Here is a 13,497-nt window from a genome sequence, read left to right as displayed (position 1 = left end):
AGCAGTTCACATCCCGGGCGTAGAAAACTGGGAAGCAGACTTCCTCAGTCGCCAGGGCATGGACGCAGGGGAATGGTCCCTTCACCCGGACGTGTTTCAGGAAATCTGCCGCCGCTGGGGGGTGCCGGACGTCGACCTAATGGCGTCCCGGCACAACAACAAGGTCCCGACCTTCATAGCGCGGTCTCGCGATCAAAGAGCTCTGGCGGCAGACGCCTTAGTGCAAGATTGGTCACAGTTCCGGCTCCCTTATGTGTTTCCACCTCTGGCACTCTTGCCCAGAGTGTTACGCAAGATCAGATCCGACTGTGGCCGAGTCATACTCGTCGCCCCAGACTGGCCGAGGAGGTCGTGGTACCCGGATCTGTGGCATCTCACGGTCGGCCAACCGTGGGCACTTCCAGACCGTCCAGACTTACTGTCCCAAGGGCCGTTTTTCCATCGGAATTCTGCGGCCCTGAACCTGACTGTGTGGCCATTGAGTCCTGGATCCTAGCGTCTTCAGGATTACCCCAAGGGGTCGTGGCCACCATGAGACAGGCTAGGAAGTCCACTTCTGCTAAGATCTACCACAGAACGTGGAAGATTTTCTTATCCTGGTGCTCTGCACAAGGATTATCCCCCTGGCCATTCGCGTTACCTGTCTTTCTTTCCTTCCTGCAATCTGGGTTGGAAAAGGGCTTGTCGCTCGGCTCCCTTAAAGGGCAAGTCTCGGCACTATCCGTGTTTTTTCAGAAGCGTCTAGCACGACTTTCGCAGGTGCGCACGTTCCTGCAGGGGGTGTGTCATATCGTACCTCCGTACAGGCGGCCGTTAGATCCGTGGGATCTAAACAAGGTCCTTGTTGCTCTCCAGAAGCCGCCTTTCGAGCCTCTGAGGGATGTGTCACTTTCTCGACTCTCACAGAAAGTGGCCTTTCTGGTAGCGGTCACGTCTCTTCGGAGAGTGTCTGAACTAGCAGCGCTGTCATGCAAAGCTCCTTTCCTGGTGTTCCACCAGGACAAGGTAGTGCTGCGCCCCATTCAGGAGTTTCTCCCTAAGGTGGTATCCTCTTTTCACCTTAATCAGGATATCTCCTTGCCTTCCTTTTATCCGCATGCAGTTCATCGGTATGAAAAGGATCTACATTTGTTGGATCTGGTGAGAGCACTCAGAATCTACATTTCCCGCACGGCGCCCCTGCGCCGCTCGGATGCACTCTTTGTCCTTGTCGCTGGTAAGCGCAAAGGGTCGCAGGCTTCCAAGGCCACCCTGGCTCGATGGATCAAAGAACCAATTCTTGAGGCCTACCGTTCTGCTGGGCTTCCGGTTCCATCAGGGCTGAAGGCCCATTCTACCAGAGCCGTGGGTGCGTCCTGGGCATTACGACACCAGGCTACGGCTCAACAGGTGTGCCAGGCAGCTACCTGGTCGAGTCTGCACACTTTCACCAAACATTATCAGGTGCATACCTATGCTTCGGCGGACGCCAGCCTAGGTAGAAGAGTCCTGCAGGCGGCAGTTGCCTCCCCGTAGGGGAGGGCTGTCTTTGCAGCTCTAACATGAGGTATTTCTTTACCCACCCAGGGACAGCTTTTGGACGTCCCAATCGTCTGGGTCTCCCAATGGAGCGCCGAAGAAGAAGGGAATTTTGTTACTTACCGTAAATTCCTTTTCTTCTAGCTCCTATTGGGAGACCCAGCACCCGCCCTGTTGTCCTTCGGGATTTTTGGTTGTTTTTCGGGTACACATGTTGTTCATGTTGAACGGTTTTCAGTTCTCCGACGTTACTTCGGAGTGAATTTGTTTAAACCAGTTATTGGCTTTCCTCCTTCTTGCTTTTGCACTAAAACTGGTGAGCCAGTGATCCCACTGGGGGTGTATAGCCAGAAGGGGAGGGGCCTTACACTTTTTAGTGTAATGCTTTGTGTGGCCTCCGGAGGCAGTGCTATACACCCAATCGTCTGGGTCTCCCAATAGGAGCTAGAAGAAAAGGAATTTACGGTAAGTAACAAAATTCCCTTCTTGGCAGAGCATTTTAAAAGATGGTTTTATATTTTTACCATTTGGTAATGTTTATATTGTTCCCAAACCATATGAAACTATAAATCTTAAAAATCCTTTCAGGCAGACAGTACAGTATAGTACCATCAATTGCACCCCTTCCCCATAGGGCCTTAAAACAACATGGAGGTATGGTCCATGCAACACACAGGCTGTGGGCCGGTATTTTTTTTTAGATGAAGACATGCATCTGTCACAGGTGTTGGTCTCTCTTTCCAAGAACCCTGGCAGTAACCTCTACACAACAGTTGGAGACACATCTTATAGTCTCTGCCTTCAAAAACAGCAGTACAGTAGCATCAATTGCCCCCTCCCCATAGGGCATTAAAACAGTAGGGAGTTGCGGACCATGCAACACACAGGCTGTGTGCCTCTACACAATAGTGATGTGTCAGTCGCGAATGATCCGACACAAAAGATCCGGCTCCCTGCAGTGACCGACAGGAGCCGGATCACCAGTGTGAGCCACTAAAATCACTAAACGACTCTTTTTGCCGCTGGAGCCCTGCCCACCCGCATCTGGGCACCGCCTACTCCACAATCTAATTGGTCACTTGTAAGTGGGCGGGTTTAGCCATGGGTGGGAGGGGCTTTGACGGCGTAACTATAATCTTAAATATGTGTTCACCTGGGGTGAACACATATTTAATAAGGAGCCGAGAATGACCTGAAAGATCCGGCTCTTTTTGGTGAGCGGAGCCATGGGAACCGGATCACCCAAAAAAGCCGGACTGCCCATAACTACTACACAAGATCTGGAGACACATCTTGTAGACTCTGCCTTCAAAAACCTCAGTACAGGGAATTATGGTCCATGCAACACACAGGCTATGGGCCGGCATTTTTTTTAAATCAGTAAAGACACGCATTACTCATTTGTGCACTACTGAAGAATGTTGTGTAAAGATCACATTTAGGTAGTCCTAAATTGTTGGTGAAACGACATTACTGACAACTTTCAGTGGGACACTCAACTACTGGGCTCATGAGGTGTGGATTACAGGAGAAGGAAGCAGCAGATGTGGTTGATTTGGTGGCCGGTGGTTGGGTAGGCATGTTAGTCTGCATTTTACTACAGTAAGGCACGTTGTTTGCACATGTGCCAGTTCATGCATGTAGTAGTCCAATTTATTGATTTTTTTGCCTCTACTGAGTCATTTTTCACAATGTTCGCAGATAAGGAAGGAAATATTGAGATGAATAAAAGATAGTAGAGCGGTATTTTTAAATTTTTGTAAAGGCAATTTAAATTGCCAAAATACAGTGTGTAGATACTGCAATAAATTTTTTTTAGGACTGCCAATAATACATAATAATACGTAGTGTTTTTTAATTTTCTACAGGCAATTACAATTGCCAAGATAAAATGTATAGATACTTCACTAACAATTTTTTTTGTAGGACCGCCAATAGTACGTTGCTATACCGAGAACTAAGTTTTTAATTTTTTCTATAGGCAATTTAAATGTTTAAGATGCAATGTGTAGATACTGCACTAACAATTTTTTTTATGACCTCCAATACATGGTTATACCCAGAGCAGTGTTTTTAAAACTTTCTACAGGCAATTTAATTTGGCAAAATGCAGTGTGTAGATACTGCACTAACAAATTTTGTAGGACCACCAATGCAGCAATCTGTTGGTGTGTTTACCCTTCTGTGATTCTTTTCCTTGTGTGTTGTTTTAGTACAGCGGTGGGGCTAGCGTCCCTTACCTGTCCACCCACTAGCCAGGACAATTGTAGGGCTTCAGGTTCTTGCTCGATGAAAGGTGAAGAACCTGTATAGGGACTGCCTAGGAGTGCAGAGTACAGTTGCAGGTAAGTTGAGGAGGTGTCCAATTTTCCTCTTATTAGCGCTAGGACCCACCGTTGTTAAAGTGTCCTCGGTGTATCCCTTGTGTTGTGTTGCTTTTTGCGCCATATTTCCTTGTCATAACCGAGACAATTAGTGGAGAATAACTTCTCAGTGGATCAAATTTATTGGAAAAAAACATGCAAACAGGTGAATTCAAATTTTTTGTGATCCGCTCATCTCTAGTTAATATGCAGTACAAAATCTAATGATTTTTAACAGTATTTATTGTGGAAATATATTAAGATTTTAAAAACTATGCAAATAAGGTATCACCATAATGACACTGACCCATATTATATAGATAATACATTATTTATACAACACAAGGAATTTCATAAATAATAAAAAAAATAATTAAAAAATTATTGCTGAAAGTTAATCAGTAGTGGCTATGTACTCCTTAATGCTGCCACTGAAAAATTTCAAGCCCAAAGGGCTTTTCAACAGAAAAGTGAGTAAGCTGTAGGTCCTGTAATCTGAAGATGACAAAAGATAAAAATATACTTCATCATAAATGCACTAAGAAAGATCTTCCTGATATACAGTGTGTCCACCCATATCCTGTCCATCGCCATTAACTTGAGAACGGCGGCAGCTATAGGCATAGAAGTGGTATCTAGGTATAGTAAGGTAGCCATGCGCTATGCAATGAAACCACCTATAGTGCCACCTGGTGGAAAACAACGAAGTTAGCATTTTTATCTCGAAAATGGAACGAGATAGACAAAAAAAGTGAATTACAAAGTTGTAGGGCATCATCAATTAAATACAAATTGACACCTTGCATACAGAAATGCTATGATATGAAGCGCATGACCACCCCCAAAATATTGAATGCTGGTCACGCATATGGTTCTCATTTAACTTTGATGCTCAAAGTGGCCACCGTCAGCTGCAATGCACATCTGGACTCTAGACAGCATACTGTATATTGCTGCACATTGTGCAATATGGTAGGTGACACGTTTGCACAAGCATCTGTGATACATCATCGTAGGTCCTACAATGTTGGTGGAGGGGTCACATACACCTGCTGTTTGATGTGACATCACAGAAAGAAGTCCAATGGGGGCAGGTCAAGTGAGCCACCATTCCCATTGACTTGAAGGAAGGTCTCCATGAGGTATCACTTCACGTCCTCCTCAGCCTTGTGAGTTTTACACATTCTAATCATAGCATTTCTGTATGCAAGGTGTTGATTCGTATTGAATTGATGATGCCTTACAACTTTGTAATTCACTTTTTTTCTCTATCCCTTTCCATTTTCGAAATAAAAATGCTAACTCCTTTGTTTTCCACCAGGTGGCACTATAGGTGGTTTCATTGCGTAACGCATGGCTACTTTACTATACCTTGACATGACACCACTTCTATGCCTGTAGCTGCCGCCATTCTCAAGTTAATGGAGGTGGACAGGATATGGGTGGACACACTGCATATAATTTGTTAATATGTTTAATAGAGTCAAACATGTTAACAAATAATTAAAATATTTGCTATTAATATTTAAAAGAGTATTCCCTGGATGTATAATTATCTACTAACTTACTGATGTCGAGCACACACAAAATCATTAAATATTTCTGTATTTTGGATTGCTGGGGAACTCAACGCTCAGGATTTCATCAATCAAGAATTGATCCTCCATCTTTTGGATATTAGATAACTTTTGTTTCTGGGAATACTGCTTTAATTTTCATTATATTTTTATACAACTGACTTATTTACATTAACTTTTTTAGTTCTTATCATATTTTATTATTTTTTAGGTAGGTTTACCTGATATAATGGTGAAACGATGTGCCATGCAGTTGGCTGAAGCTCTTGACTTTATGCATAGCAAAGCTCTTGTTCATAGAGATGTCAAACTGGATAATATTCTACTTTTTGACAAAGATTGTCACTGTATAAAACTTGCTGATTTTGGATTAACAAGGCTTGAAGGTTTCAACATATCTCCTTTAAAAGGAACTGTTCCATATTCATCTCCTGAACTATGTATTTTAGAAGAAAATGATACTCTTGAACTTGACTCCAGCCTTGATGTGTGGGCATTTGGTATTCTTCTGTTTTGCATCTCAACTGGATACTTTCCGTGGGATAAAGCATCATATGAAGACAGTCAGTATGAAAAATTTATTTCCTGGCAAACCACAGGAAATTACCAGAAAACACCTTCTCAGTGGAAGCAATTTACATGGCGTGCACTAGACATGTTTCAGAAGCTTCTAGCATTAAATGCAGTGACACGAAGCCCTGCTATTGAAGTCCAAAAATATCTGAGTGACACATGGAAAATTAATAGCTTCAAAGATAACAGCAACTTACAAGATAACTGAAATTATATGGGACAAAGTGTTCATAACATGAACTGTTTGAAAGATAAAACTACCTTGGAGAAGTATACTTTTCTACTCCACAATCAAATGTCCCAATAATATTTTAATATACAGCGTGTCCACCCATATCCTGTCCACCGCTATTAACTTGAGAACGGCGGCTGCTATAGGCATAAAAGTGGTGTCTAGGTATAGTAAAGTAGCCATGCGTTAGGCAATGAAACCATCTATAGCGCCACCTAGTGGAAAACAGCGGAGTTAGCATTTTTATTTTGAAAACGGAACGAGATAGAGAAAAAAAGTGAATTACAAAGTTGTAGGGCATCATCAATTCAATACAAATTGACAACTTGCATGCAGAAATGCTATGATTAGAATGTACAGAAGTTGATTAGAGAAAACGACCATGCACAACACTTAAAGATATATAGTGTAAGTGTTACGGTTGCTGTGAGCACTGGAGACTATGTCCAGATTTCTTGCTACTGCACATGTGCGAGCGCTGGAGACTAAGTCCAGATTTCTTGCTACTGCACATGTGCGAGCGCTGGAGACTAAGTCCAGATTTCTTGCTACTGCACATGTGCGAGCGCTGGAGACTAAGTCCAGATTTCTTGCTACTGCACATGTGCGAGCGCTGGAGACTAAGTCCAGATTTCTTGCTACTGCACATGTGCGAGCGCCGGAGACTAAGTCCAATCTTGGAGCCATTGCACATGTGCGGGTGACATCATCGCTGACACGAGGTCACATGTCTCTGACACCTTCTATGCCGATTGGTCGTTGGTCATGTGCTTGTGACGTCTTGATCGGTGATAGGCCAGCATGACGTCACTCCTGTCGTTCTGGCAGCGGATTGGCTCTGGTGTCCTCCATCTTGGATGAGGCACAGAGTCTATATAAGACCCTGACACACGCCGCATGGTGCTCAGTCCTCTTGGTTCATGCATATGAGTAGACGCTCTGTGCGCGTTCCTCTAGGCATTCCTCTGTCTATGCTAGGTGAGCGCTACCGGCAGGGTAGCGTTCTTATACCTTACAGCTTCGGCTGCTGTCCGTATCCTTACCTCTTAGGGGAGCGGACATAGGCAGGTGCCTGAGGCACATGGTCTGGCTGGGCCTTGTGATTCTACTCGTAGGTGGACGTTGCCGCTAGGGTAACGTTCCTTATACTGCGTCTGGCAGTTGTTCGTATCCTCGCACACTAGGGGAGCGAACAGAGGTAGGAGCTTTGTGCGGCTTACGCTGCTGTTCGTCTCTTTTGCACCACTAGAAGAGCGGACCTAGGCAGGTGCCATATCTAGTGGTTCGTGTCCTCGCACACTAGTGGAGCGAACGCAGGTAGGAGCTTTGTGCGGCTTATGCTGCTGTTCGTCTCTTTTGCACCACTAGAAGAGCGGACCTAGGTAGGTGCCATTTCGCACACATTGCTTTTGTCTCTGTGATTATTAACAGAGATCATTCCACACACCCTCCAAGTAAGGGAGGAATTGCTTTACTTACTTATTATATCCTTCTGTGAGTTAACAGAGGTATTGCACTCTGCCATAGTCTGCAGCAAAGTCTTTGCACAGTGGACCCTGACTGTCTGATACTCCTTTCAGTTATTATCAGACAGCTCCCCGTAACATTAGGACTGAGCCAAGGGTCTGGCAGTTATGGCAGAATATCAGCAGTTACACCGTTACATACAAGTACTTGAGTCACGGCTCAAGAGTATAGAAGATAAACCTCAGACCATGGTGACATCTGCACATGATCCTCGACTTGCTCTGCCAAACAGATATTCTGGCGATGCCAGATCATGTCGTGGTTTCATTAGTCAGTGTCAGATACACCTAGAGGTCAACTCTTCTCGCTTCTCTACGGAGAGGTCCAGAGTAGGCTTTATCATCTCCTTACTTCAGGACAAAGCCTTAGAATGGGCGACTCCCCTATGGGAGCGCTCTGATGTGGTTACTCTGAGACATCAAGACTTTCTTGATGCTCTTAAGGCGGTATTCATGGGTCCGCAGGTTACCCATGATGCGGCCCTGAGACTGTTAGATCTATCTCAGGGTTCGTTATCCACTAGTTCTTATGCCATTGCTTTTAGAACTCTGGTGGCAGAACTAGATTGGCCAGAGAAGGTGTTGATTCCTATCTTCTGGAGAGGGTTGGCAGGCTATGTCAAGGATGCCCTTGCTACTCGTGAGGTCCCTGCTTCTCTGGAGGACTTGATCACAGTAGCAACGAGGATCGATGTACGCCATAAGGAACGTAGACTCGAGGTCTCTTCCTCACGCCCTAAGCATCGGGCTATTCCAGTTGTTGAGGGTCCACTACCATCTTCCTCAGCATCTGAAACATCTCCCACTCCTATGGAGTTAGGTCATACGTTCTCCAGACTACGCAAGTCTGGTCCTCCTATATGTTACGTATGTCGTCAGGCTGGGCACTATGCCAACAAGTGTCCTAGTCGTCAGGGAAACTCCCTGGCCTAGTAACCATTAGAGGGGGGTTACTAGAGACGTCTTCTGCACCCTCTAAGTGTTGTATCCCAGGTCAGCTCTCGTTATCTGAGAATACATGGCCTATTATGGCTTTTGTGGATTCCGGAGCTGACGGGATTTTTGTGTCCTCAGGATTTGTAAAGGGACACAATATTCCCTCTATCATGTTAGAGGCGCCTATTCCTGTCCGTGTTGTTAATGGAACTATGTTGTCTGACTCCATTACATTGAGGACAGTTCCCTTGCGCCTTTCCCTGTCTCAGGGTCACATAGAGGAGATTTCTTTTCTTGTTTTGCCTGAGGGTATAGACGACGTCCTTCTGGGTCTTCCATGGCTTCGGACTCATGCTCCTCACATTGACTGGGAGTCTGACAGCATTATTAGTTGGGGTTCGAAATGTCAGTCCCGATGTCTTCCCTTACCACCTAAGGTCGTTGCGGTTGCATCAACTGATCTCTCTCCCATACCTACACCCTATTTGGATTTCGCTGACGTGTTCTCCAAACAGGGTGCTGAGGTTCTTCCACCCCATAGGCCGTATGACTGTGCCATAGACCTTATCCCAGGTTCGGTTCCACCTAAAGGCAGGGTTTACCCCCTGTCGATACCTGAGTCGGAGGCCATGTCGACCTATATAAGAGAGAGTTTAGAGAAGGGGTTCATTCGTAAGTCTGTCTCTCCCGCGGGAGCTGGGTTTTTCTTTGTTCGGAAGAAAGAGGGTGATTTGCGTCCCTGCATAGATTACAGGGGTCTCAACGCAATCACAATAAAGAACAAATACCCATTACCTTTAATTTCGGAGCTCTTTGACAGACTGAGAGGAGCTCAAGTTTTTACGAAGTTGGATCTGCGGGGTGCGTATAACTTGGTACGAATTCGAAAGGGTGACGAATGGAAGACCGCTTTTAACACCCGAGACGGTCACTATGAATACCTCGTCATGCCTTTTGGGTTATGTAATGCACCCGCAGTATTTCAGGACTTCGTAAACGATGTGTTCAGGGATTTACTGTTATCCTCAGTAGTGGTGTATCTGGACGACATCCTGATTTTTTCTCCTGATCTGGAGACTCATCGTCAGGATGTCGTTCGTGTCCTTTCCCGTTTAAGGGAGCACTCATTGTTTGCTAAACTCGAGAAATGTGTATTCGAGCAGTCCTCATTGCCTTTTTTGGGTTACATTATCTCACAAGAGGGTCTGGCTATGGATCCTGCGAAGCTCTCTGCTGTCCTGCAATGGTCCGAACCTCATTCCTTGAAGGCGGTGCAACGCTTCTTAGGATTCATAAATTATTACAGGCAGTTCATACCCCATTTTTCTACTTTGGTGGCCCCTTTGGTGGCCTTGACTAAGAAAGGTGCTAATCCCAAAGCCTGGTCTACTGAGACATCTCAGGCTTTTGAGGCAGTAAAAAGACACTTTTCAACTGCTCCCGTTCTTCAAAGACCCGATGAGAATAAGCCCTTCCTCTTAGAGGTTGATGCCTCTTCAGTGGGTGCTGGTGCGGTCTTGTATCAAAAGAACGGTGCAGGTAGAAAAAGGCCGTGTTTCTTCTTTGCTAAAACCTTTTCACCGGCAGAGAGAAACTATACCATTGGGGATAGGGAACTGCTCGCCTTGAGATTAGCCTTGGAGGAGTGGCGTCACTTGCTGGAAGGAGCGAAACATCCTTTCCAGGTCTATACAGACCATAAGAATCTGACGTACTTACAAACCGCTCAGCGTCTGAATCCTCGCCAAGCCCGCTGGTCCTTGTTTTTCTCCCGCTTTCACTTCTCCATCAACTATTTGTCTGGGAGTAAGAATAACAAGGCAGACGCCCTGTCTCGCTCTATGCTTTCTACCCAGGAAGAGATTGACGAACCTCGTCTTATCCTTCCCTCCAGGGTTTTTCATACGCTCTCCCCTGTGACGTTAGACCAAATCCCACCGGGCAAGACCTTTGTTCCGCCTGATCGACAGAATGATATACTGTCATGGGCCCACACCTCAAAGGTGGGTGGGCATTTTGGTATTAGGCGGACACGAGAGTTACTGGAGAGGTGGTATTGGTGGCCACACTTAGCCAGCCACGTCAAGAGATATGTCGGTTCCTGCTACTCGTGTGCTCGCAACCGTCCATTACGGCAGAGACCGGCTGGGCTCTTGCATCCTTTACCAGTGCCAGATAGACCATGGGAGGTGGTAGGCATGGACTTTGTGGGTGATCTTCCATGTTCACAGGGACATAGATTTGTGTGGGTCATTACGGACCATTTCTCCCGGATGGTTCATCTCGTACCGTTATCGAGAATCCCATCTTCCAGGGTACTAGCCAAACTATTCCTCAAGCATGTCTTTAGGCTTCACGGGATGCCAGATCGTATCATTTGTGATAGAGGCCCGCAATTTACTTCCCGTTTCTGGCGAGATCTTTGTAGCCTTCTGCAAATTGAGTTGAATCTCTCTTCGGCATACCATCCGGAGACTAATGGTTTGGTTGAACGTACCAATCAATCTATGATTATATACCTTCGACACTTTGTTGCTGAGAACCACGATAACTGGTCCTCCCTCCTACCCTGGGCAGAATTTGCCCTTAACAATTCGCTGGCTGAGGCCACTGGGCAGACACCGTTCGTACTCAATAATGGGCAACACCCTAGGGTACCGGTACCGTTTCCCGCTGCTGCACCTCCTCCTCTTGTGGCCGACTGGGCAACTAATGCCAGAGAGGTTTGGGATCGGACTCAAGAGTCGATCCAAGCAGCTAAGGACCGTATGAAGACGGTGTCCGATCGGTTTCGTCGCCCGGCTCCTGTCTTTTCTCCAGGGGACTTTGTGTGGCTCTCTGCAAAACACGTGAGACTTAGAGTGAGCTCTGTCAAATTTGCTCCTCGCTTCCTGGGTCCTTATGAGGTTCTTCGACAGGTAAATCCTGTAGTCTATCAATTGAAGTTACCTGTCCATCTTAGGATTCATGACAAATTCCATGTCTCACTGCTAAAGCCGGCTATTTTACCTCACGCTCGTGAAGTGCACTCTCCTGCCTCTGATTCCTCTCGCTCTAGCTATGAGGTACGAGCCATAGTTGGTTCTAAGATGGTTAGAGGGCGCAGGTTCTTCTTGATAGATTGGGAGGGCTATGGCCCGGAACATCGCTCTTGGGAGCCTGAGGAGGCTGTCCATGCTCCCGACTTAGTTGCCGATTACCTGCGTCGCCGGGAGGGGGGCCCTTGAGGGGGAGGTACTGTTACGGTTGCTGTGAGCACTGGAGACTATGTCCAGATTTCTTGCTACTGCACATGTGCGAGCGCTGGAGACTAAGTCCAGATTTCTTGCTACTGCACATGTGCGAGCGCTGGAGACTAAGTCCAGATTTCTTGCTACTGCACATGTGCGAGCGCTGGAGACTAAGTCCAGATTTCTTGCTACTGCACATGTGCGAGCGCTGGAGACTAAGTCCAGATTTCTTGCTACTGCACATGTGCGAGCGCCGGAGACTAAGTCCAATCTTGGAGCCATTGCACATGTGCGGGTGACATCATCGCTGACACGAGGTCACATGTCTCTGACACCTTCTATGCCGATTGGTCGTTGGTCATGTGCTTGTGACGTCTTGCTCGGTGATAGGCCAGCATGACGTCACTCCTGTCGTTCTGGCAGCGGATTGGCTCTGGTGTCCTCCATCTTGGATGAGGCACAGAGTCTATATAAGACCCTGACACACGCCGCATGGTGCTCAGTCCTCTTGGTTCATGCATATGAGTAGACGCTCTGTGCGCGTTCCTCTAGGCATTCCTCTGTCTATGCTAGGTGAGCGCTACCGGCAGGGTAGCGTTCTTATACCTTACAGCTTCGGCTGCTGTCCATATCCTTACCTCTTAGGGGAGCGGACATAGGCAGGTGCCTGAGGCACATGGTCTGGCTGGGCCTTGTGATTCTACTCGTAGGTGGACGTTGCCGCTAGGGTAACGTTCCTTATACTGCGTCTGGCAGTTGTTCGTATCCTCGCACACTAGGGGAGCGAACAGAGGTAGGAGCTTTGTGCGGCTTACGCTGCTGTTCGTCTCTTTTGCACCACTAGAAGAGCGGACCTAGGCAGGTGCCATATCTAGTGGTTCGTGTCCTCGCACACTAGTGGAGCGAACGCAGGTAGGAGCTTTGTGCGGCTTATGCTGCTGTTCGTCTCTTTTGCACCACTAGAAGAGCGGACCTAGGTAGGTGCCATTTCGCACACATTGCTTTTGTCTCTGTGATTATTAACAGAGATCATTCCACACACCCTCCAAGTAAGGGAGGAATTGCTTTACTTACTTATTATATCCTTCTGTGAGTTAACAGAGGTATTGCACTCTGCCATAGTCTGCAGCAAAGTCTTTGCACAGTGGACCCTGACTGTCTGATACTCCTTTCAGTTATTATCAGACAGCTCCCCGTAACAGTAAGATACTTATTACATGTTCAAAAAGTAGTGTGTGGGTCATAGGGATGTAGCTGACCTACGGTAATAATGACTAAGGCACCAAGATATAAAACAAAAATTTCTAAAAAGAACCGATTTGGTCAAAAATGTAACAAATTTTATTATTAAAATGAATGCCAACTGGCAGTGAACCTAGAACAGAGGCATCACATGTATCAATATTGAAAGGTCAAGGACAGGTATCAATGCACAGGTATTAAAGTACTAGAACAAATGATTTGTTTTAAAATGGAAAAGATCAGATATACGGTAACATGTCAGATTAACACAATTGTTCACAAAAATAACGTCTATGGCAT

At 46.2% G+C, this 13,497-nt stretch overlaps 1 protein-coding gene across 1 annotated transcript in view; it reads left to right on the top strand.

The window, feature by feature from the left end:
• LOC142257150 (serine/threonine-protein kinase SBK1-like) overlaps positions 1-6,351 on the top strand; it is a 372,768-nt gene extending 366,417 nt beyond the window's left edge. The window contains exon 2 of the mRNA XM_075329266.1: positions 5,670-6,351. Coding sequence (XP_075185381.1) covers positions 5,670-6,239 — 570 coding nt within the window. The 3' untranslated portion in view covers positions 6,240-6,351. The remainder of the gene's footprint in view (positions 1-5,669) is intronic.
• Positions 6,352-13,497: the final 7,146 nt, after the last annotated feature.

The sequence above is a fragment of the Anomaloglossus baeobatrachus genome, chromosome 11 (genome assembly GCF_048569485.1).
Source record: "Anomaloglossus baeobatrachus isolate aAnoBae1 chromosome 11, aAnoBae1.hap1, whole genome shotgun sequence".
Taxonomy (NCBI): Eukaryota; Metazoa; Chordata; class Amphibia; order Anura; family Aromobatidae; genus Anomaloglossus; species Anomaloglossus baeobatrachus.
The sequence above is the reverse complement of the archived record's forward strand: the minus strand, read 5'-3'. Positions and strand labels throughout refer to the sequence as shown.